Below are 25,864 nucleotides of genomic sequence, written 5' to 3'. Positions count from 1 at the left end.
TACACTAGGAAGAGGTTTTTATTTTGGATAAAAAGATGAAATTTGTGTTTTTGCAAAACAATATGTTTTCACTTTTTGATTACAAGGAGAGTATATTGTATTTTATTTTATATCTTATTGTAATAGTTTTAAAATAGAAAACCAATTAATCTTCTAATACTGACAGTACAGAAGCAAAATGTCATGAATTACATTAAATTTTAAGAGCTTGGACTTGAAAAATATGTTAGAATTACAGTTTCTAGGAATCTTGAAGATAATGTGTCAAAGCTCATCATTTTATGAATGATGTTGAGGCCCACATAGGTGAAATACTTCTTGTAATGACATCTACCTTGCAATTTAGTTAAGGCTACCATCCAATCAATACACTAGCATTTATTAGTTTTAAGTGCCTACTATGTTCCAGGCACTCTGCTAAGTATTTGGGATACAAAGTAAGGCAAAGAAGAGTACCTATTCTCAATGAACTCTCAGTCAAATGGGGAGGTACTATACAAACAAGTATGTGCAAATAAGATATATACAACATAATATGGGGTTAGTTTCAGAAGAAAGGCATTAATATTAAGGGGGACTGGGAAAGGCTTCTTGTAGAATGTGGAACTTTGGTTGAGACTTAAAGGAACCCAGAGAAGCTGAGAAGCAGAGATGTGAAAAAAGGAGAACATTTTAGGCATGGAATGCCTGTGAAATGGAGTGTTGTATAAAAGAAACAACAACACTAGTTGTAGCAGAATATGTTATTGAAGAGTAGGTATAAGAAGATCAGAAAGATAGGAAGGGGTTAGGCAATAAATGACTTTAATATGCAAACAAAGGATTTTATTTATGATCTTGGAGGTCAGAGGGAACAAATGAAGTTCATTAAATGGAGGAGGGGTAGTTCTGTCAATTCCACTTTAGGAAGATCAATTTGATTACAGAATGGAGGTTGGATGAAATGGAGGAACAACATAAGGAAAGAAGAATTACTAGTGTGCTATTACAATATTCTTGATGTGAGATGAGAAGGGCCTGCACCAAGGCAGATTGTCAAGAGAATACAAAGTATACATATAAGAAATAATACAAAGGTAGATATGACAGAATTTAGCAACTAATTGAATATGAGAAACGAGAGTAAAGAGTTGAGGATGGAACCTAGGTTGTGAGGCTGAGTGTCTTGTGAAGATGATAATACCCTTGACAGTAATAGAGAAATTAGGGAAAAGGGAAGCTAAAGAGGGAAAGATACTAAGTTCAGATTTGGACATGTCGAGTTTTAAGATGTCTATGGGACTTTCAGTTTGAGGTATCCAGTGGGGATCTGTCAATGCAAGATTGAAATTGAGTCAGAAGTAAGAGCTGAAAAAATAGATTTGAGAGTCATCCACAGAAATGACAATTAAATGTAGAGGAGTTAATGAGATCATTAAGAGAAATAGTATAAAAAGAGAAGAGAACCTAGGACAGAATCTTAGTGGGAGTGATCTGCATGAAGATCCATTAAAAATGATAGAGAAGGAGATGTCTGGTGGGTAGCAGAGTCAATGAAGAATAGTGCCATTAAAATCTAGAGAGACCAGAATGTCAAAGATAATATCAAAGACTGCAGTGAGACCGAATGATGAGAATTGAAAAGAGGCCATTAGATTTGGTAATTAAGAGATCATTCTTAACTTTGGGGAGCAGTTTCAGTTGTTTGATAAAGAAGCCAGACTTATAAGAGCATGAGAGGAAGGGATGTGAAGACAATGATTATTTTATACCTTCTCAAGGAGTTTAGCCACAAGAGGGAGGAAGTAAGGTTTACTGTCTGGGACACATAGCAGCATCAAATGAAGGGTATTTTTGAGGTTGGAGTGGAGAACATAGGCATATCTGAAGGTAGTAGGGAAGAAGTTGCTAAACAGGAAGAGATTGTCACATAGTGAGAAATGTAGGAGCGATACAAGGGGTAGTTTGCTGGAGAAGACATGATGGAATGGAATTACTTGTGTAGGTACAGGGCATTACATTTGCAAAGAAATGGACCATTTCTCCATAAATGAAAGAAGAGATATCTAAGTGATGTGAAATGAGGCAGGATTCTTAGCTGAGAGGGTGAGAAGAAAATCTGTAGGAGGTTTTGAGGAGGAATAGAAAAGTTTAGAAGAATCATAATGTTTAATGGTCCAGTGAATGAATAAGGCAGTTGTAAAAGGATTGCTCTTTTGCAGTGAGTTGAGATTATGTAACATAAATTTGTCATGGATCCAATAAGTATGGTTTTGTGATTTTTCTCCAGCTTTATTCACTAGCACATTAGTAGAAGTGAATGGTGAAAGTAATCCAAAACTGGGTTTTGGAGAGGGACAAGATCTTCAATGGAGAAAATGGCAAAGAGACTAGAGAGGAGAATAATGTAGAATTGGAACTGTTTTACTCAGGGATCAAATGAGGAATGGAAGATAATACAGCAGTTATACAGGATTGATAGCTTTGAAAAGAATTAAGGGGTGGAGGGCTTGGAGGGTGCAATGACTGAGAACACAGTTTAGAATTGCAAGGCAGTAGGGGAAGTGGAGTGATAACATTGTGAATGGGATAGAGAGAAATTTTAGAGTTCATAAATGTGGATATGAAACAATACTAGGTGGTGACAAGGTCAAGGATATAACAAATCCCTATGTGTTATCAGTGAGGTGAAAGAGGCCAAAGAAAATCGATAAATTGATGAATTTTTAAGTTAGGATTTTGAAGAAGTATATATATGTTGAAGTCCCTTAGAATGAGGACAGAAATCAGGAAAGAAATAAAGATTATGAGCCAATCACTGAATTCATAGAAAGAAAAGTGTCCTGAAGACACAAGATATATCAAAATCTTGAATGGGTGATAAATATGGACTGAAAGACTCTCAAAGGAGGAAAAGAGTAATGGGGATAGTAGGAGAATGTACAAGTGGCAAAGAGGAGAGAATATGATGCATTCTGACTTACCACCATAACTAGTGAGTTGGTGGGTATGAGTGAAAATACAACTGGTGCTAGAAAGGGTAGCCAGGGATGCTGTGTTGTCAGGAGACAACCAGGTCTTAGTGACTGCAAGAAGATGGAGGAATCCCTAAATAAACAGGTTTGGGCAGCTAGATGGTGCAGGGATGAGAATACTGGCTCTGGTCAGGAGGATCTGAGTTCAAATATGGCCTGAAACACATTACTTCCTGGCTGTTTGACCCTGGGCTAATCACTTAACTCTAATTGCCTACTGCTAAAACAACAACAACAACCAAAAAAACAAACAGGTTTAAAACAGGTTGTTTGTTACCTGTGGAATAGGCATTCCAGAGGAAAGAATGAACCTGTTGGTTAGCTTTGAAGTGGGATGTGGAGGTTGGTTGAGTTGGAATGGGAATATGGAATTTGAAGGTGTCAGAGGGAGGAGAGGTTCAGAATCACCGAGATGGGATGGATATATTAGGGTAGAAGTATTTTAAGTAATGAAAAATGGGTTCAACTTTGTTCCTAAATCTGGGTCTGTATTTAGAATGAAACTGGATTTCACCGCAAACTTATGTGGTAACATCTGAAGATGATGTTTTTTACTTAAGTACTTTAGAAGTTGGCTTTGTTCTCACTGTTGAAAGCTACATTTAAAAAAAAACAAACAAAAAACCCCCTAAAATTAATATTGGCAAAATTTGCCTTTCCAATAACTGCTTGTTAAATAAAATTGATTTGGGGATACTACAAACTCTGACAATCATTTTAATTGTAGCAAATACAGTTTAGCTTATATAAAGGAAAACATATATAGCATTTACTCATTTTGGGTTTCTAAAAATATGCAGCATTTTCTTTAATGATAGTCAACATACTAGACTCCATGCTTTTCGAAAAATAAAAAAGTGAAAGACTGCTATGCTAATCTTCGCATGTAAAGTTGATTCATTCTTTGGTGTTTTTGTAATTGTGCTTTCAATGTATTATGCTGTTTTTTTTTGTAACTTAACAATTTGTAATTTAAAAATCTTTATGTTTAGACAATATAGGTATTTGATAGCTTGATATTTTGGAAAACAAAGATACATCAAAAGTGAGAAATTTTGTTCTTGCTTATCATTTATTTTCTTGAAACGGGTATTTATAGACTCTGATAACTACTTAAATATTCCTTTGTAAATAAATATATAATAGTTTCTAGAATTTTATTCTCCTTAATACTGTGATTAAATCCAAGCTTCCATAAGAAAATAAATGTGTGTGTATATATATATATATATATATATATATATATATATATATATATATATATATATATATATATATATATATATATATATATATATATATATATATATATATATATATATATATATAAAAATAAATTTTTTTTTTTTTTTAGTAGTCCAGAAAATTTGAGCATTCACAATATTGGCAGTATTGTAATTAATATAAGGTCTTAAAAACAAAGTTAAGATGAAATTCTTGTTTTTTGACAGATTTGTGGTATAATACAGAACAGAACTGATTGGTTTCAGAATTATTCTGTCATCATATCCCCCAACTGCACACTTTTCATTCTCAGAAAACAGCCTTCTACCTCTTGAGAAGAGAGTGGTTCTCTGATAATGACTCTCCATGCTACTTTCCACTTCCCTGCTTTTCAATGCAGCATTGCCCTCATCTATCCTTTCCTTCCGTTCTAGTATCAGAGGATGAAGTGGACCCTCCTTTCTGTATACACCATGTATCCTGTTTCCTTTGTTATTTTCCATGAACCTTGTTCCATCAGTCTTTGTTTCTCATGCATTGTCAGTCCAATTCTATTCTTCCCATTAGTCTTATGTTCAGAGTTCTTCTGTTCTTCAAAAGAAAACATGATTTTTTAATAACAATAATCCTTAATCTTTCTCTTTCCTTCTGTTCACTTTCAGACTTCTAGAAAAGTAAGTATATATATGACTCTACCATCACATTCTTTAAGCTCATTTCTCTCTTTCAGTTTGGCTTCTATCTCCACCACTTTACTCCAGGTTCCTGAATGACTCTTATAAATCAAATAACCTTTTTATTATTTGCATCTTTATTTGACATTGTTGATGAATTCTTAATTTTGATTTTTTTTTTTGTTCTTTTGGCTTCTGTGTGACTGCAGTCTCATGGTTGCCTTCCTAACTTTTTTTATTTTTCCTTTTCTGGCTTCCCTATTCTTCCTGCTTCTTAAAAACTTGGTCATTTCATTTTCATTTTTTGACTGATCACCTCTATTGAAAATTTCATAAATATCCTTGCCCTTTGACACTTTTAAATTTATTTTCAAATTTTATTCTGCGCTTAGGAAATATGATTATCAATCCTTTTTCTTTTTTGCAAAGTTCTAGCCCTATGTTTTTAACTGGCTATTACCTCAGACCCAGCATTTCTAAAATTGAGCTCTCTTGATTATTTTCATAAAATATCTCTCTCAGTTTTATTTGTCTTGATGATACAACCCTCCCAGTTATCCAGACTTAGAACCAGTAATCTTGAATGCTCCCCCTTCTATTTTATCTTCAGTTACTAAGCCCTCTTGATTCTTCCTTAATGGTCTGTCTCACATCAATTTCTTACTTCTTTTACAAATAATAACTACTCTTCATTTCCCTTGGGTTTAACTTTCTATGGGCAATTTATGTATTTGATACTCATCTCTTGAAGTCTAGTATTGTATTTTCAGGTACATGCTGGGCATTTCCCTCAGGATGCTCCATAACTTATCTCAAATTTTACATATCCAAAACTGAACTTATGCTCTTACCCTATAGCATTATTTTCTGAAGACTTGCCTGTTTCTATCAAGGTACTGTCATTTTCCCAGTACCCAGGTGTTAAACCAGCGAGTCATCCTCAACTCTAAACCCTCACCTTCCCATACTTATATCCAGTCAATTGCCAAACCGTGGCTCTTTTCTACTTCCATCACTTATTTGCTACCAACTCCCTTTTCTTCACTCACAACAGCCATTACAATTCAGGCAGGCCCTAATCATCTTTCAAGATAATTTTCAAGACTTTGCAAGAATGACCTAATTTAAGCTCTTCCAGTATATTCCCTCTCTATTCTGTCCTTCATACAGTTGTAACTTTGATGTTTGTAAACCATGGGCCTGGTTAGTTGATAGAGGTTGATCTGTATTTAGGTTAAACATATGTGGTTCTTCTAAACCTACTTCCATATTCATCAAGCTTGTACAAGAAAAATAACATCAAAAAGAAAAACAACAACAACAACAAAACATGAGAAATTTAAAAAAAAAAAAACTAAGCAAAGAAACAATTACAGCAAAAGGTGAAAAAACTACTTCAATCAACATTCAGTTTCCATAGTTGTTACTCAGGATGAGGATGGCATTTTCCATCTCAAGTCAAGTTAAGAATTGCCTTGAATCACTGCATTGTTGAAAAGAGCCAAGTCCATCACAGTAATCATGCTGCTTGCTTTTTCATAGGCTTTCTGGAATATTCTTATTTCACACTTTGGGTTTTGATTTTTCATTTACTTCTCTGTTTTTGTGTTGTCCTTCTGACTAGAATGCAAACTCTTGAAAGGCAGGGAATCTCATTTATTTGTCTTTATATCCCCAATGCCTATCATAGTGGCTGTTATACATTAGGTACTTAGCAAATTCTTGTCAAATATGATTTAATTCTGGCTCTCATCTCACACAAATATGTTAATATAGTCTCCTAAATTGGTTGTGTTGCCATCAGTGTACCTCATTCTTCGTCTTGAAACTGGGGTAATCTTCTATTGCTCTGTCCTTGATTTCTATTAAGAGCTTTAATGACTTTAATAAAATCCCAATAGTAGCATTCAGGGTCTTCAAACAACCCAGTCTCTTGTGTTTACCTTTTTATTATTGTATACTTGTCTTTTTAATTTTCTTGATGTTCTAGCCAATATGAACTACCTTTTGTCACTTAGTTTATAATAACCATCTCCTATCTTTGTGCCTTTGAATGTTTAGAACCAATTTTTTTTTTTTTCTTTTTTGTTGTTCCCAGGGCAGTATGCTTAGTAGATAGTACTGTGCTTGACTTTAAATCCTTTTTTCAGACTCCTACTAAGTACCTTTGTGACCTCTGGGTCCCATTTAACCTTTCTGTCAGTTTCCTTAGCTGCAAAATGAGAGAATTGGACTCATTCTTCCCAGAAGTTTTTTGTGTTTCAAAATATGATTATATGATCTTTAGAGGTTTGAAGCCTCATTCTTCCTTCAAATCCTTACTTAGGTGCTTAAAGCTCTCTGAAGACTTCTTGAACCATAACACTCTTCTCTGACTCCAGTCTTTCTAAGCTTTCTCATAGGACTTGCTTAGATCTCCATTTTTCATTTATTCTACTTGAATACTGTTATTATTTCAGGGTAAATTTCTTGATAACAGAGGCTGAGTATAATAGTATCTTGCAGTTTGTAGTATCTTAAACTTGGTAGCATTTTTTGATGCAGTATCATAACAGCTTTTGAAGGCCTTGTCAGTGCCTCAGGTCCTGTTCAGATAAAGTGCTCTTGTGTAAAAAGATAGAAGATCTGACCAGGTTGAGTCTAGTTCTTAAAATTCTTGGCTGTGAGACTTTGGGCAAATCACCTTTTCTATGCCTAAGTTTCCTATTCTGTAAGTGAATAATAATTTTTTTTTTAAATACTTACCTTACAGGACTATGGGGAAATTCTTTTATAAATTTAAACATTATGATGGTTTGCTTGCCTTACTATAATAAATATATTACTTAACAAGGGCTTTGAGTACTTGCCTGCTGATAAATAATAGAATAGCAATTCAACAAACATTTTGCTCAAGACACTGTACTTGGTGCTGGAGATAACAAGATAGATTCATAACAGTTCTTGTCTTAAATGATCTTACTGATAAGCTGTCATTTAAGGATCAACCTACCTAAGGTCATAAAAGCTCTTTACCAGTGTGTTGGCTGTTATATGACTCTTTCCTCCCCTCCTCTCCCAATTCCTTCAAGTTATAAGGGTGGTGTATACTGAAGGGTTGAGGAGGTTGCAATTTGGGTCTGGATGGAATACCTACACTTAGAGATTTAGGTATCCTTGAAACATTTTAATAAAGATATGTAGGATTAAGGAGGCTACAGAATAATAAAGATTATTGGGAATAAAGATTGTTGGGATTGAATGTTATAGTTAAGTAACTAGTAACTAAGTAAAATTCTAGTTAAGTAACTAGAATCAACTTTAAGAAGTTGATGAATCCTGAACAAAATATTGGATGTGTAAGAAATAGGAATTAATAGAGGAGAGAGATCTTCACTGAGGTCCTTCTCTGCTTTTACATTTTATGATTTTTTTTGGTCTTCAATATACATAGTATTTAAAATATGAATTAGTAGTTTCATATTATTATCTGAGTGTTATTATTTGGAAGTCAACAGTCTCTTTTTAAAATGATTTAAATATAGTATGCCACTACAAAGTTTTTAGCTATTGTTATTTGGATTATCTTCAACTTTAATTTTTCAGAAATTGTAGTAGTCCATGTCTCACAGCCATGTAGAATCTCCAGAAGAATATTGTTAAAAAGATGGATTTTCTCCTTAGGGTGAAGCTTAATATTATGAAATACATGATGGTGAAATACATGAAATACCATCCAGCCCATTTTCCTCTCTTCAGTTTTAAGCTCAGCTCATTGTACATACACATAGCATTTACTCAAAGGAGATGTACTGATGAATCAACTCTATGGATTATTCATTCAACCATGTTTTGCCTGGACAATAAGTTTTCTTTGGTTTTTTTCTTTGTTGTTAGGTTGAACTTCTTTGAGGAATTTTTATCTCTTATGGGAAGCTCTGCATTGTTCAGGTCTTGATATAATCAACATGATTTGCAAATAGTATCTGGTGAATCTTACCATCCATAGGGAACCTTTCATCCAATTTGCTGAATCAAAAATTAGTGCAATAGCCAAAGCCATTATTCTCTGATCTGGTTCCTACTTTATTACATTTCTTGTCACAGGCTTTATTTCAGGTTTTTTACTGATTTTTCTAGAAATCTCCAGAATATAGCTCTTCACAATGGGAAGATGAAAAAAATGAGTTACATACATGATAAATCTTAATAGGAATTCAGAGAGGGAAGTTCTTTATCTCTACATGATTGTATCAACCATCTTGAATTCTTTTTGCAAGCTGTTATTGTTACCAAAATGACTTATACTGTTTAGGTCCTTTAACTGTAAAGAGAGTACCTTTGAGAGGTATTAGGTATATATGAAAGAGTGCTGCAATTGGAGTCAGGAAGACTTTGGTTTTCAAATCCTACCCCTATTATTTACAAGCTGAGTGAGAGTGGGCTTTTCACAACTTCTTCCAACCTCAATTTTAAACTTTAAACTGAAATGGCAGTTGTAATTACATACTTAGAAGTTCTCCATTTCTACAAAGGAAATCTTACATTTTTAACTGTAAAATTAGTATGACATTATTTATTTATAATAACCTATTTAGCTAAGTCTTCTGAATTGGTAGAAAAAACCTACTTACTAAAGTATTACTACAGATATATTCAATGTGAAGTACCTTTGTTGGTGATGAACTTGTCAAAGGAAGCAAAATAAACTTGAAATAATTCCCACTTCCTTTTCTGTGATCATAGCCACTAATAGTACCTAAAGAAACCCTTGCATTAGAGGGTGATGTGTGGAGTCTCTCTGGGTAGTTGGTGGTGTTTTATATTTAGCAGATGGTAAGGAAATCTTTTGGCAAACATTTATTTTGGAGATATAAACCATATACCTCTCCCTGTCCTTCACATCTCTGCTATCTATGTATTATTAATGCCAAACAATTCTTGTTTGCAATTTACAAAGTTCTCCATTTCTCCTCATGCTTTCCCTATTTTATATAATCTTTATTTTCCAGGCTATCTCCTCCTCACATTATTTCCCAGGTAATTGAGGGAACTGTGGAAATGAATTGATCAACACTCATCTAAACAATTTTTATTAGGCAAGAATAAATCCATTTTCCCTTCCACCAATACAGCTTGTACTTAAAACAAAACAAACACTCATACTGTACTCAGAGAGCATTAAATCAGGTAATATAAGTAATTCCCTCCAGATACTATTTATGTGAATGCTTTTATTCCCAACAGTTTTTTCTCTTTGAGAATTTGATGAAACTAAGATGGTAAATTGAATAGGACATAGGCTGTCCAGCTTCTTCCATATGTCTACTTCAGCAAAATTCTGACATTATATCAGTTTGAATAATAGATTTAGAAATCCATTGAGAAACTATAGTGAATTATTTCTTCTACCACAATACTGCATTAAAAAGTCAGCCAGAAGCCTAGAGGGAATGTGGAAAAAGTCATTTGAAAAAACCAGTGCCAACCCATGCAAATAAGCCCAGGATATAGAGGCATGTGAAACCCACAAGATTTTCTGTCTGGGAACAGCAAAAGCAGAGGGCTCCATGAGAAAGATTTAAGGAGGTCAGAAAGTCTTGAAGATGAATACCTTAGAAGACTCAGGAATGGCAGTGATAACAGTAGTCTGATGGCACTTAAAATTTTGATACCTCCAGATCTGAGTTTCTGAGGTCCCTTCTCTGAGATGCTGTAAAGGTCCCTTAATCTCTAGTGTAATGAATCTGAAAGTTCTAGGAAGTGAGGGGTTTAATCCTAGGAATTGAAGATAAGCCCAAGAATTTAGAATATACAGGATGAGGCCAAACAAGATTAATCACCACATACAAAGCAGACTAATTTTAAATACTAATTTTAAAAACTTAAAAGATGAATAAGTTAAGAAACAAAACAAAGCAAAAATAACTGTGGATCTAGAAATCTCCCAAAAAAGAAGCAGTGAGAAACTTTATAATAAGGGTAAGCAAAAAGGAAAAAAAAATTCTATAAGAACTGCATGAATATCTAGAAGACATGAAGCAAGAAATGAAAAATTAAAAGTCTGAAGAAAAGGCTTAAAAGGAAAATAACAATTAGCTTAAAAGAATTGATAACTCTTACCTAAGAATTGTACTCCTTGTGAATCAGAATGTATAAAACCAATGTCTCCATGAGTTACTAAAATATATTAGAAGCCAAATCTAAAATCAAATCTCTTTTGATCAAAAATCAAGAGATTTTAAGAAAAAGAGAAAAATGTAAGCTTATATAATATTAAAAATAGCAGATTTGGAAAATAGGCCAAACAAAAATAATTTAGGAATTAATTAGACTCTGAAAATCATGAGTTAAAAAAAAAAAAAAAAAAGCCTAGATGCTTTATTTCCAGAATTATAAAACAGTCCAAATCTTTTAAAAACAGGACACTTAAAAAGAAGAAGCAATCCATTGGTCACATCCTGAAAGAAACCTCAAAAGGAAAATTTCAGGAATGTCACAGCCAAAATACAAAACGTTGTTTCCTCCCCCCAAAACTGGAAAGTATTCAGAAAGAAGCAATTCAAGGAAGATGATATGACTTAACCGGTTTTATATTAAATGAAAGGAGATCTTGCAATCCAGTATTGAAAAGAAGATAGACTTACAAGAAGAATAATTTCCCTAAAGCTGATGCTCAGGAAGTATCCTACAAGGAAAAAAATGTACTTGTAATATAATAGAGGACTTTCCAAGTGTTTCACAGGAAAAGATCAGAATTGAGTAGGAACTCTGAAATATTAAGAGTCCAACGAACCACAGATAACTTTATTTGAACAATAGAGTTGTATCGTGATGTACTGTTAACATTCTAATTGGAATAGAAGAAACAAATATCCTTTCAAATTTTTAATATTTTCAAATGATATTGATGGAGTTAAGGTAAAACAGAGGTCTTGCAAATGGAGTGGTTTTGTTCTGAGAGTGAAAGGAATACAGCAGGGGTTCTCAAACTACGGCCCGCGGGCCAGATGCAGCAGGCTGAGGACATTTATGTGGCCCACCAGGTTATGGCAAATGGGCTTAGAGGCAGAGACAGAATGTATGTTTTCGTTTTTACTATAGTCTGACCCTCCCACAGTCTTGAGGGACAGTGAACTGGCCCCCTTTTTAAAAAGATTGAGGACCACTGGAATACACTAATGAAGAATGGAAGGAAAAAGCTAGAGACCTTGATTTTTCTCATAATTGGTATGTATGAGATGAAGTGTTGGTTGTTGTCCTTTGTTTTCAAAGAAGACCAAAATGACATGAATATGTGGGAATCAAGGTATAGTATGTCCAACTGTGGTTGATCAGATCAATATGAGCTCATTCTACCCATAGATCAGGCATAAATAGTCCATATGAACATTTGATTTAGAGATGCCTTATATATGAAATATGTATAAATATGAAGCAAAGGGGAAAGTAGGTTTTAGGTGAATCTCTAATCTGAAATGTACAAATGAAAATTAATACACGCAGATTTTGGTTTAGAAATATCAAACTTTTTTTTTTTTTAATTATAGCTTTTTATTTACAAGATATATGCATAGGTAATTTTTTAGTATTGACAATTGCCAAACCTTTTGTTCCAACTTTTCCGCCTCCTTCCCTCCACCCCTTCTCCCAGATGGCAGGTTGACCAATACATGTTAAATATGTTAAAGTATAAGTTAAATACAATATCTGTGTATCTGTCCAAAGAGTTATTTTGCTGTACAAAAAGAGTTGAACTTTGAAATAGTGTGCAATTAGCCTGTGGAGGAAATGAAAAATGCAAGTGAACAAAAATAGAGGGATTGGGAATTCTATGTAGTAGTTCATAGTCATCTCCCAGAGTTCTTTCTCTGGGTGTAGCTGGTTCAGTTCATTACTGCTCTATTGGAACTGATTTGGTTCATCTCATTGTTGAAGAGGGCCACGTCCATCAGAATTGATCATCATATAGTACTGTTGTTGAAGTATATAATGATCATCTGGTCCTGCTCATTTCACTCAGCATCAGTTCATGTATGTCCCTCCAGGCCTTTCTGAAATAATCCTGCTGGTCATTTCTTACAGAATAATAATATTCCATAATATTTATATACCACAATTTATTCAGCCATTCTCTAATTGATGGACATCCACTCAGTTTCCAGTTTCTGGCCACTACAAAGAGGACTGCCACAAACATTCTTGCCCATACAGGTCCCTTTTCCTTCTTTAAAATTTCTTTGGGATATAAGCCCAGTAGTAACAATGCTGGATCAAAGGGTATGTACAGTTTGATAACTTTTTGAGCATAGTAACAAATTGCTCTCCAGAATGGCTGGATGTATTCACAATTCTACCAACAATGTATCAGTGTCCAGTAGAAATAACAAATTTAACAAAAAAACAAGCAGGTACCAAACAGGTAAATGAAGTTGAGGGAAATTAATGCTAGAGAGAAAATAGTCAATCAGGTTTCTATTAAAAGCTTTTGGTTTGCCAAGTTCTGTATTGCAAACAAAATAAACTTCCTGATCTTGAGTTAATAGGACAGTGGGTGGGGGTAACAAAGAGCCAAAATCATAAGAGAGCTCCCATTAATTGTAGAATGACTGAAAAAATTTCAGTATATGAATATAATGAAATATTGTTGCACCATAAGAAATGACAGAAGATAATTTCAGAGAAGATTGAGTAGTTATCAGCCTGATACAAAGTAAGGTGTGCAGAATGATACCTTAAACTAGGAACAAAACTGTTCAGATAAGGAGAAGAAAATAAAGAAAAAAAGCTTAAGTAATTAAGGACTATAATCAAAACAATGACCAAACTGTAATTTTTATGTTTATATTTTATATATTAATTATATTTATATTTTTATATTTCTATGTTTTTATGCAAGTAACTTGAATTTTGGATGTTAATATGAAGCAAAATCAATAGATACCATTATTCAGATTGGCAAGGCATTTTTTTCTTTTTACTGGTAAATAATATTTTTTAGTTTCAGTATCTTTTTTTCATGACTTGAAGGAACCAATGTATCAGGCCTTCCTTTTTATTATTAAAGGTACCCATCAAGAATTGAAAAAATAGACTATGAGGAGGGTAAGATGTTGGTCCATTTTGAACGCTGGAGTCATCGTTATGATGAATGGATTTACTGGGATAGCAATAGATTGCGACCCTTGGAAAGACCAGCACTAAGAAAAGAAGGACTGAAAGATGAAGAAGAATTTTTTGTAAGTAACAAACTTTTGATATACACTTTCTCTTTGGTAGCTATGTAATTAAAAAAAAATTGTAGATTTCACAAAAATTAGGTTTTAAAAAATGGCTTTATTTTTTACTCAAGTTATTAATCATTAAAGTTTTCTAAAATAGGACTTTAAAGCTGGAGAAGAAGTTCTGGCACGTTGGACAGACTGTCGATATTACCCTGCAAAGATCGAAGCAATTAACAAAGAAGGTATGTATTTGGAAAGAAATCTTTAAAGAAAGAACAAAAAAAAAAAAAAGTTAAAAACCAACTCTTCTAGTTCTAATTTATGTAATATCTCCATATAGTTTCCACTTTTGTTGACACATTACCTATCATTGTTTCTTTATTTTTGAAACCTTTATTGTTTGAACATAGGGAGTAGAAAAAAAGTAAAGAAAAGAAAGCTGATATCTTTTTTTGGTCATTTAAGATGTTTTGGGGATGTGTCTCAAAACTCTATTTGTGGCTTTCATTTATCCAATCTACTCTTTTTCTCATATTATTAACAAGGAATTGTATTTTTTAAAAAAAATTTATTTTGGATATTAGTAAAATGTTAAGAGAAAAGGAAAAACCAATGGCATAGTCAGAGACATGTTAATATGTCAGTTATTTAGTGTTAGCAAAGTGTTTTTCTCATGTTAAGCTGTCAACCAAATAACTCAAGAATTATCCTCACTTTACAGATGATAACACTGGAAGGTTCAATGACTTTCTTTGTGACCACTTCACTAATTAATATCTAAAGCAGTATTTGAGTTTTGATTTTAGCCTACCAGCTTGTTTTATTGTCATCCTTTTTCCAAAGTCCTTTCATTTTGTGAGAATATGAGAAATGCTTTAAAATAATTAGAAATTATTCAAAGGGAAACACTGATATTTACAAAATTAACTGGGAAAAAACAGTATTTGTCATTAGTAACTGCTAATCATAAATAAAGAGCCATTTGCAAGTAAATGATTAACTTTTCTGGAAAATATAAAAATTCTGCCTTAAATAGAGTCACTAGAATGGAGATGGGGAGATAAGGAGGATTCGTATTAGAAAAAATGTTTAAAGAGATTAAGAAAGGAAGATGAACTGAAAAAACTATGTAACAACAGCCTTAATAGGGATGACAAAGTAATTGAACAAAGTTACCTTAGCCTAAGTCTTCATTTCTTATAATAAAGATGGTAATAATTTAATCACATCTGACATGGTTGCAGTAAAAGAAAAAGTGGAAAAAGTTTTTTGAGGCTTTTGCTTTATAGTTGAAAGTTTTATCTAACTGTAGCTCTAATTGTGGAAGGTTGTCCAAACACTTTTAAAATTGTTCATAATTAACTAAATGTTAGGGAATGAAATTAGGACACGTTCATATATTGCAATATTAACCAAAAAATTTCATTGCTTGGATGAAAAGCATGAATGACCCTCTCCATAATTCTAGTAATTGTACCTTTATGTATGATATGATGTTTTACATATATTTATGTATATTTTTTACATGTATGTACATTCATATGTTTGTGAATATAATTAACTCTTCAATTCATATATCTACTTCCTGTGACATTTATTCATAGGCTTTCAAAATATACATAGAATTTAATATTAGTAGAAAGCTAATGAAGATATTAGTAAATATTGTTATAGCATTATATGGTGAAAGTTTTGTGCTGATGCTGAATGCCTTTAGCAAGTGATCAAAATTTTCAGTCATTCTTTCTAGAAATATTTGTTATATACCATATCTATCTATGCCTATGGATATAGAGGAAGAGTATGTTATTACCCCTGTATCTAAGCTTTGGGCAACTAGGTAGTATAATAAATAGCATTCTAGTTTTGGAATCAGGAAGGATTCCTCTATAATCTCCCCACCCAGAAGTCTTGCCCAGTCCCAGGCCTTCAGAAATCTTACCAATCACATTTCTGGCCACTGTCTCCCCAAGAAATGGTTCTCATCTCCAAAAGAGTGCCTAGACATGATGGCTGGCGAGCACAAGATTTTATTCCATATGTTCATATCCTGCACTACTCCTGCAGTATTACTGACTCCTCTTAAATTCCTATTGAACTCCTGTTGAATTCCATCCACTTCCTTGTCGCCATTGCTTATAGGATCTATGAAGTCACACACATAGTCAGTAAGAGAAGGAGATGTCTCCTGTTGATGATGCGTGCTCAATGCAACCAGAGTTCCTGCTCACAAAGTGGTTAGTACTAGTTGCAGAGATCACAGTTGGGTGTCTCAGACATCAAGATCTCTTTACTTCCCCTCCACTATGTGAGGTTCCTCCCCTGACCCTTACACTCTTCTTCCTGGGTTCAAATCTGTCCTCAGACACTTGCTGGCTTTGTAACTCTGGGAAGGTCATTTTACTCTGTTTGACTCAGTTTCTTCATTTGTCAAGTGAGCTGGAGAAGGAAATGGCCAAAAAAAAACCCCCAAACACAAAAAAGGGGTCATCAAGAGTCAGACATGATTGTAATGACTGAACAATAACAACCAAAATTCAGTTTTAGGTAAATTTAAAGAAACATAATGAATTCATATGAATTGTTAAACACAGTTATTTATGGCAGGTGTGTCCTAAGACTAGTATATTTAGAGAAGAGATGAATATGGATTAAATTAGTTAGGAAAAGCTTCCTAGGGGAGATTGAAACCTTCAGGATGGATACATAGTGTGTTTAAAAAGAATGCATATTAAAGCCATGCCAGAGAATGCTAAAGGGCAGGTAAGAAGATTCAGTTTTCCTAATTAATTCACTTTTATCTATTGAGATTAAAAAGGCATTCATAAGAAAAGTATTTTGAAAAATAATAACAAATCAAGTTGGCTAGGGTATAATCTTAAGAACCTTCAGAGTCAGGACATGATTATATGATTATTTGAATAATAGCAGTAGGCAGAAGGAATAAAAGTCCATGAATGTTATTAGAATTTGAATTATTGACTTTAAATTATGTATTGTTTACGCGACTGGATAATTTTTTGAAAAGCTGATCAATTATATGCTTCCATATATAAACCATTTTGTATATGTCCATGATATTAAATATTTGGCCAGTGATAGTACTAACATACTGTTTAATAAAAATACCAAATTAAATATACTTTATCAAGTAATATTTTTCTTATTAAAATATTTGGTTGAAGTAAGCTTTCAGGAATAGCATCGTCATGATCAAAATCCAAACACTGCACTAATTAACAAATGTGCTAAATGTATTGTGCCTGTAAGCAAATGAATGACTTTGAATTTCTACCTTTTATTTTCCATTACATTGCAAAAACCTAGACTTAATTGGGATGCATCTTTTTTTCAGGCAAAGAAATCATCTATTTATAAATGATTATCTGTTATATTAGACAAGAATAGGATTCTAACGCTTTGGAAGCAGTCTGGTTTACTGGAATGAACAAAGGTCTAGGAGTCAAGCCCTGGATTCTGGGTTTCAATCTGTTAGTAACTACATAATCTTGGGTAAAGTCATTTAACCTCTCTTAGGCCTTAGTGTCTTTCCTCCTTTATAAATGGAATAATTGGATTAAATAATAATGAGTTTTGTTTATTTTCAAATAAAATGTGCTCTTTTGTAAAATTATAAATCTGCTCTTTGTAATTTCTGCATATTACATTTTAAAATTTATTATTTTCATTATCTTAATGGAAATTAACTTTTAGGGTTATAGAGTTATGCTTATGAAAATACTGTCAAGTGTTTTTGTACATACATAACATAACATAACATACATGCACATATACAATATAGATATATGAAGAGATAGAGGGAAAAAGTAGTATATACCTTATTCCCATAGTGATTATTGCAAGCATATGCCTCAATTATGTTAAATCTTGACATAATACCTTTTCAGAAAAAATTAACGACCTTATGTTAAATTGCATTTGTTTTGTATAAGACTAAATACATAGAATTGTCTTTTAGTGGTCCTAAAAATGCAGGCTTCTTAAGTTGTGATACTCTGGAGATTCATTTTTAGGTTGGTTTGGGTAACCTTTAAGGTTTCTTCCAACACTGAGGTTTTTGTAAAGTCATTGGTTGTAGTCATATAGTGTTTCTTTCTCTTAATGGATAGCTAGTTAGATTTAAGGATTGTTGTATCTGAAGGCTGAATTTTGTAATTAATGAAATTAATTATGTTTCAGGAACATTTACAGTACAATTCTATGATGGAGTGATTCGATGTTTAAAAAGAATGCACATTAAAGCCATGCCAGAGGATGCCAAAGGGCAGGTAAGAATGTTCAGTATTCCTAGTTAATTCATTTTTATCTATTGAGGATTAAAAAGGCATTCATGAATGGTGACCTATAGCTATTTATTTTTAAAGAGTAAACTAATTGTAGGGTTATGTGCTGATAACCCCAAATAGCAGCACGTAAGTGAGGCCTTGAATGTCACAGAAATTATACACATGATATTTGCTTTTTTGGTTTTAGACCTGCTAAAGTTATAGGTCACTAGTTTCTGTTCCAGGTGAAATCCCAGCATCCACTAAGCTGGTGTTGTCCTATCGACCCAGCTGGAGCGTGGAACCAGTCTGTGGGAAGTCAGGTAAGTGCCTCTTTTTACAGTATATAGTGTGGCTTAGAAAGTTATTTTTTACTATAAAATTTTATATTGAGTTTTGTTTTTATCCTCTCTCCCTACCCCAAGTCATACTAATGTAGCTTTCTTAAAAGGCGCTTACCTGACCCTCTGTAGGCTGTTTTCTGATAGGTTACTGTATCTGATATAATATGATCAGTTTAATTACTACTTTTTCACAATTCAGAGCAAGAATAAATATTAAACATTCATAAAAGAATTTGAGGTGTGATTTAAAATCACTTACCCATTTGTTAACTATGCTTCTTGAAATCCTGGAAAGAAAAGGTGCCAGTAGAAGATTAAAATATTTTTTATATTCTGCTGTTATTTGGGATTTTCAGCACCTGGACCTACAATTAATTTTAAGCACTAGAAAGCAATTTAAAAAGTGTTAAATTTGAAAATTCGGTAAAATAGTCTTTTTGGGGGTTCAGAGATTGCGTAGTGATCTAATGTTTCTTTGTACTTTGTGGAAAGTAATAGTTTTGTAACAGACTATCTGCAAGGACATTGAAAAATAATTTTGTGTCAGTTTATTGACATTGGATAGTAGATTCTAGTTAGCTAAAGATTTTCTCTAAAAATATGCTCCTAAATTATTTTCTTGGTCAAAGAAATTAAGAAAGTTATTTTTTCAAACAGCTAGATTTTTTAACTTTTCAATATTTATGAAATGGAATAACTAAAAACAGCTGGTAGATTTCCCCTTGCTAATTTGAGAGAATGCAAAACTTAGTAATTTAAAGAGCAGTTTTGAAGCAGAACCATTGGTACATTTTATATGTACACCAAATGTTGTTGTTGTTTTGTTTTTTTTTTCCCCCAAAATTTTATTTAGAATTTCATTATTTCAGAAGTATTGTGAGTTCTTGGATTTTGACATGGGAAAATATAGTGTAGTAATGGGAAAATGCTTTAATACTTGTGTATTCAACTTGTAAAACTAGGTTCATTATTCATTATCTTGGTTAGTCATATGCCACCAAAAGGCAACAGTAATAACTGGCTTTAGACTTTTAGGCAAATGGGGATAATGGCTCAAAACATGAATAATTCTAGAATTACTGATTGTATCAATATTATTGTGTCTAAAAGTCAGTTTTAAAATTAACTTTAACACTTTTTGTACTTACATCTTATATTTCATGTTAAAGTTAAATCTGGCATAAAAATTATACAACTTGGTTGGACAAGTTGTTTGGAAGGAAACTTGGATATTAGCTTTTTTTTCAGTTCTAAACTTTTCCTATGATTTTCTATTATATATGCAAGGAAGTATTTTTGAATGAAATGTTTTTAATTCAGTATTTTGATTTTATTCATCTATTTTTCTTAGGTGCTCACAAGTTAGCAAGGGATGAGCTTTGCCCATTTTGAGGTTAAGAAGTCCTATACTGGTTGTATAGGCTTAATGAATTTAAATCTTTAGCTTAGTATTTTCTAGATTTTAATTGGTTGTTTATAAAGAATGAATAAGTTACTTTAAGTGATAAAGCTATTGTGTAAAGATATCTGTGCCCTCCTGACATGTTTCTGTTGTACTCTTTCAACAAGTCCCAGAAATAAAGGAAACAAACTAAACCAAAAAGATTTCATTGAAGTTAGAAAAGTCCTATTGTTTGTGACATTCTTAAAGCTAATTCTGATCCTATTATTAGGAAAAGCTTAAATATTAATTTTAAAATATTTTTCAAGGAAATAAGAAGCTAGAAAAGTCACATGTTCTTAATTGGCTAAGTTTGCATGTGGAAATTCTTGAAGTTGAATAGTGGGGATATGAAGTCTTTCTGGACAGGAAGAGAAAGTTATGTGAAAAAATGATGACTCAGCAGAGGCTAGCTATACTGATATAAAGACTTAATTCTCTCACTTTCTGAGAAAAATACACAATAAAAGTCATAGCAACAATAATTATATGGGAAAATGGGGAGGGAAGTATAGAATTGGCAGATTTCATGTCATGTGTCATAGCACTTCTCTTGACTTTAATTATTTCTGATCTGGACTAGAAAAAAGCATAGCACCTTCCTCAAGCTTATTGTGAGGATTAAGTAGAAGATTTTTATAAAGTGCTTAGTTAGCACAGTGTCTAGCACATAATAGGTGCTATGCAAATGCCCTATTAATATTTTTAATTAGAGGAATTAAGTTTGAACCATAATGCTTTTTGTCTTTGGGTTCTGTGAGAATGTCTTTAGAGGAAGGTAGTAGAGAATCCTTACACTTTTTTTTTTTTTTCTTGTTTTCCTCATGAAGATATAACTACCTCGACTTCAGTTAAATATTAGTATCTTTGAAGATCAATTCAATTTAGCAACTATTAAGTGCCTATTATATAACTCATTTGATAATGAACTTATTCTTCCCTCTAGGAGTTTCCATTCCATTGGAGGGAGGGGAGGGGAAAATAACATGTAAACAAATAGGTAAACAGAATAATATGAACTGATATCATATAGTGGGAGAGGGGAAGAGAGAGAATATTAACTAATTGGAGGATAAGGAAGTGGTATCTAAGTTGTATTGGGAAGGAAGCTTTGGGTTTTCAAGGGCCAAGATGTGAGAAGATATTCTAGTTTTTGGGGCTGAACTCTATAAAGGCCCAGAAGTCATAGGAGAAGAGGAATGTATTCAGAGAAGAGCTAGTAGGACAATGTTCAGAAAAGAATGTTTTAACTAGACAATAAGCACATGCAAGGGGAGTCCCATGATACACAATAGTTTTTGAAAGGTATATGAAATAATAGATTGTGGAGCACTTTAAATGCTACTTTTCTGCCTCAGAATATCATATACAAACCCTTTGAAAATGCTACAACCAAGAGATTTTTTTCAATAACAAGAATTATCCCCCCCCAAAAAAAAGAATTATCATAGCCAAACCTCCCTTTCTTGCTTGAGAAATCTTGATAAAATATACATAATGTAACCCAACTTCCTGAGACCACACCTATTCTTTTTTTTTTTTTTTTTTTTGTCTAGTTATTTGTACTGTACTTCTCAACCCCACTAAATTTTGCTGGATCTTCTCTTAGAATGGCTATTCTATGTGCCTTCAAATTGCTAGGAAGAGAAAAACACACAACTCTACAGGGAAAGGCATTGTACAAAAGCTATAGTCTTAAAAATAAGTAAAGAAATCTATAATAAAGTTGTTGTTAAACACTTAAAGCTCACCAATAAGATCAATGTCAATATTAACCTATATTCATGACAACGAAGAAACAAGTTAATTCACCTAATTGCTTCTGGTATATGAAAGAAAAAACCAAAACCTGGTGTTTATGTAAAGTCTTTACACTCATTCAATTTGATTCTCATAAACATTTTTGTGAGATAAGGAGTAAAACTGTAAGTATTCTGTTAACTCTCTGCAAGTGGGAAGTCACTTTTTTTTTTTATTTAATTGCCCAGTTCATAGAAATAATTGTTAATCCTACTTTTTTATAGATAAAATTCTGGCCTATTATAAAAGTTGTCAGAAGGGGGAGTCAAACCCACATCTTTGGTTACAGTGCTTTTTCTTTTATTTAGTTTTTGTTGTTGTTTATTGTTTCAGTATTGTCTGATTCATTGTAACACTTTTGGAGTTTCTTGGCAAAGATACTGAGATGGTTTGCTATTTCCTTCTCCAACTCATTTACAGATGAGGAAACTGAGGCAGGTAGGGTTACATGCCTTCCCTAAGTTCATTCAGCTAGTAAGTGTCCGAGGAAAGATAAGTTGTCTTGACTTTAGACCTAGTACTCTATCCACCTAGTTGTTCATATTTATGCAAACACTTCTTTTGCTAAAAGAGGGAAAAAAAAAACCCCAATAATAATATTGATTGTCTTTAAGATTTTAAAGAACATACAGGTTGACTTGACAAATTCAAAGTCATTGTCTCAAAACTTGCCTTTTTCTTCCAGTCTCTCAAAGACATGAGTATTTGAAAGGAATTTTTTTTTTTTCTTATCCAAAAGCCTGTACATGTCTTTATCAATATCTCATAGAATTGAAGTATCTGGAGTTAGAAGAAACCTTAGAAACAATGTGGCCCAATCCCCTGATTTTAATCAGTAAAAAACCTAAGGTTTTCTACATCCTTCAGCTGTGGAATAACTTAAGTCAGTTGATCATTTATTTGGGAGAAACATATGTTCAAATGATTTTTTAAAAAAATCTTAATCTAAAAGTTAGAATATTTTTGAGGAAAAATGACTTTTTTCTTTTCCTTTCTCTCTTCCCATTAAATGTTTCTGATTTCATTAGTTTGAAATGTCTTCCCTACTCCTTGACATTAATATTGAGAGAAATATGTCTCTATAAAATTTGCTATCTTAGATGCTATCACCTCATCATTCTCTTAACCCTGTCCTCCCAAACCATTTGACATTTCTTAATCTTTCTTAAACTTAAGTTATTCTTAATTTTTCTTCTCCATTGTTTACTGTGCTGTCAATATGAAATATTCTGTTTGAGAGGCTAAAACTTAAATGATAGTTTTCATGACATTTTCAGTCTCTGTGTAGATAGACTGACAGTTTAGATGCTCCTCAAGATGGTCTCTGTATTATCCTTAGTAACATTACTTTAGATAATTCTGAATATAATTAGAGAATTGTCACACTTTCTACTTGATGTATTTCTAATTTAGGGACAGCCAGATGGTGCAGTGGATAGAATACTGGACTTTGAGTAGGATGACCTGATTTCAGATCCAGCTTTTAACACTTATTTAGCTGTGTGATCCTGGGCAAGTGACTTAATCCTGTTTGTCTCAGTTTCCTTACCTTGAAAATGAGCTGAAGAAGGAAATGCAAATCACTCAAATCTTTTCCAAGAAAACCCCAAAATTGTGTCTTGTAGAATTGGACATGAATGAATAGCAACAACAGAATATTTCTAATTATGTATTCTGCTTCTGAGATTACTTTTAAACTAGTGCATTTCATAGTGTCTGACCTAATAGTCACTTAATAAATGCTAGTTGATTAAGTCATTTATAATATTCATGTCAGGGGCAGCTAGGTGGTGCAGTAGATAAAACACCAGCCTTGAATTTAGGAGGACCCAAGTTCAAATCTGGTCTCAGACACTTAACCCTTCCTAGCTGTGTGACCCTGGGCAAGTCACTTAACCCCAGTCTCAGGGGGGGGGGGGGGATGTTCTTGTTCGTGAGCACCAGAAATGAGTTAGTCAATTAACTAGCATTTATTCTGAGGTTTGTTAGTTACATCCTTTTTTGTCAAGTGGATAAACAGTTACCTAGCTACATTTGTCAACTCAATTGTGGAATGGCTCTTATTTCTATCAATTTGATTCAGTTTTCTGTATGTTTGAGAAATGGAGCCTTTTTTAAATGTATTTTTTTTTTAAGTTTAGTTGCAAAATAAGAAAAAACAAAATAGAAAGAAACAGAGAAACAAAAAAGAAATTATAATTTGCCCAGTAGAACACTGGGGAAGATTCAAAATATGTTATAATAAATTTCCACCTAAAGAAAGGATATATAATATTTGAAGACATTGTATTCATAACTATCTATCTTTGCTTCCTTGTAGGCTTTATTTTGTTCTCTGCTGTGCATTTTTTATTTTTATTCTTTTTTCCCCCTTTCCTCGCTCCCATCTCCAAAAGGCTGCAATTAAGCATGTGCTCACACATGCACACACGTACATGTATTTTTGTTTTACTGTGTGTGTACACATAGGTTTATATGTACAATGTATATTTATATGTGTGCATATACAGACATGTATGCACCTGCATATATACCCATAGACATATATATATACATATATATATGCATATACACATATTTATACATATTTCTAAAACAATATTAACATGGCTGACATATAAGATAGATTTTTCTTTTGACTGAATCTTTTTTAAGATTGACTTTGAGATTAATGATTACTCCTTTTTTTTCCCTAATAAATTCTAACATTGATCATTGTTATTGAGTTTGTGTGTATCTCTTATTTCTTATTCCTGCTAATTCAAGAAATAGAATCTTTATTTTAGAAACTGGTCAGAATATTTTTCCATTGTATATTCATTTTCTTGACTTTTAACTCTTTGCCAAACTGGGCTCTCCTTCCCAAGTTGAGGGGGGACTATTTTTTTGATAACTTTTTTTTTTTGTATTTATCAGAGACAATTCTAGGGACATGTAAGTTTTTTACTTTATCAAGTTGGTGTGTTATAGGTATGCATTGATTTGTGAGGGAATACAAGTAGTCTTTTCAGTCCTGGAACTGTGACCATGGTCCCTGCTCCTCTAAGGCCATAAGCTCAGCTGTGTCATTGCTTCTATTTGTACTGGGACTAAAACACAGAAAAAGGACCCTAAAGCAAATATAGATGCTTTTGGTCCCCTGTAAGTCTTTTGACCTATTGTCTGAGGCCTTTATCTCCTATAGACTAAGAAAGCTGGAAACTACCACTGCTGCCACTGTTTCAGCCACACCTGAGGTCTGCTCCTACTACTTTCCTGGGGCCCAGTTTGCCTGGCCTATGTGGGTCACAGTCTTACCCTAGAACAACATTCCTTTCATGACAACTTTAAGTTGTCTTGCCTTGGAAAATTGTTTCTCTTATACTCTTATCTTTTTTTGTGAGTTCTGCCAGTGTAAAATTTATGTTGAATCATTATTTAAAGGTATTTGGAGTGGCATGGGGGGAGAACTCAAGCCTTTAGTCGTCCTCCATCTTAACTCCATCTCCCATAAATCATTCTTTAATAATTGCCTCCCAGTATAGGACATTCTCCATGATAAAGGCAAACAAGTATACCTTCTATAAACATAACATATAATATCTTCTTTGTGTTATATTCTTTACTTGATATAAATGCTATAGAAAGAGTGAAAGATTTGAAGTAATTACCAGTGCTCATTTCCTACCTGGACAAGTATAGTATTTGTTTTTGTGCCATTGATAATACCATTGATAATAAAACAAAAACTATGTCATTTGATATGGGGAATCTCTTGTTCTTTCTCATTTTTATCTGTAAATATCCTTGGGATAATCTGGTTTAGTTGAATTTTTTGCTAAGCCTTGTGAAATTCATTTTCATCTATACCACTTTTCCTTGTTTAAAAGTAGATTCTT

General features: G+C 33.0%; 1 protein-coding gene across 28 annotated transcripts in view; it reads left to right on the top strand.

Annotated features, from left to right (window-relative positions):
* Positions 1-25,864, top strand: part of PHF20L1 (PHD finger protein 20 like 1) — a 111,027-nt gene that overhangs the window by 14,208 nt on the left and 70,955 nt on the right. For 12 of the 28 annotated variants that reach the window (XM_074265112.1, XM_074265106.1, XM_074265135.1 and 9 more), the window contains exons 3-6: positions 13,959-14,130; positions 14,273-14,357; positions 18,316-18,404; positions 18,635-18,724. In XM_074265112.1, the coding sequence (XP_074121213.1) occupies positions 13,959-14,130; positions 14,273-14,357; positions 18,316-18,404; positions 18,635-18,724 (436 nt within the window). The remainder of the gene's footprint in view (positions 1-13,958; positions 14,131-14,272; positions 14,358-18,315; positions 18,405-18,634; positions 18,725-25,864) is intronic. The other 16 variants (XM_074265202.1, XM_074265232.1, XM_074265273.1 and 13 more) reach the window with 2 other exon arrangements.

This window comes from Sminthopsis crassicaudata, chromosome 1 (genome assembly GCF_048593235.1).
Source record: "Sminthopsis crassicaudata isolate SCR6 chromosome 1, ASM4859323v1, whole genome shotgun sequence".
In the NCBI taxonomy this organism is placed as follows: domain Eukaryota; kingdom Metazoa; phylum Chordata; class Mammalia; order Dasyuromorphia; family Dasyuridae; genus Sminthopsis; species Sminthopsis crassicaudata.
The sequence above is the reverse complement of the archived record's forward strand: the minus strand, read 5'-3'. Positions and strand labels throughout refer to the sequence as shown.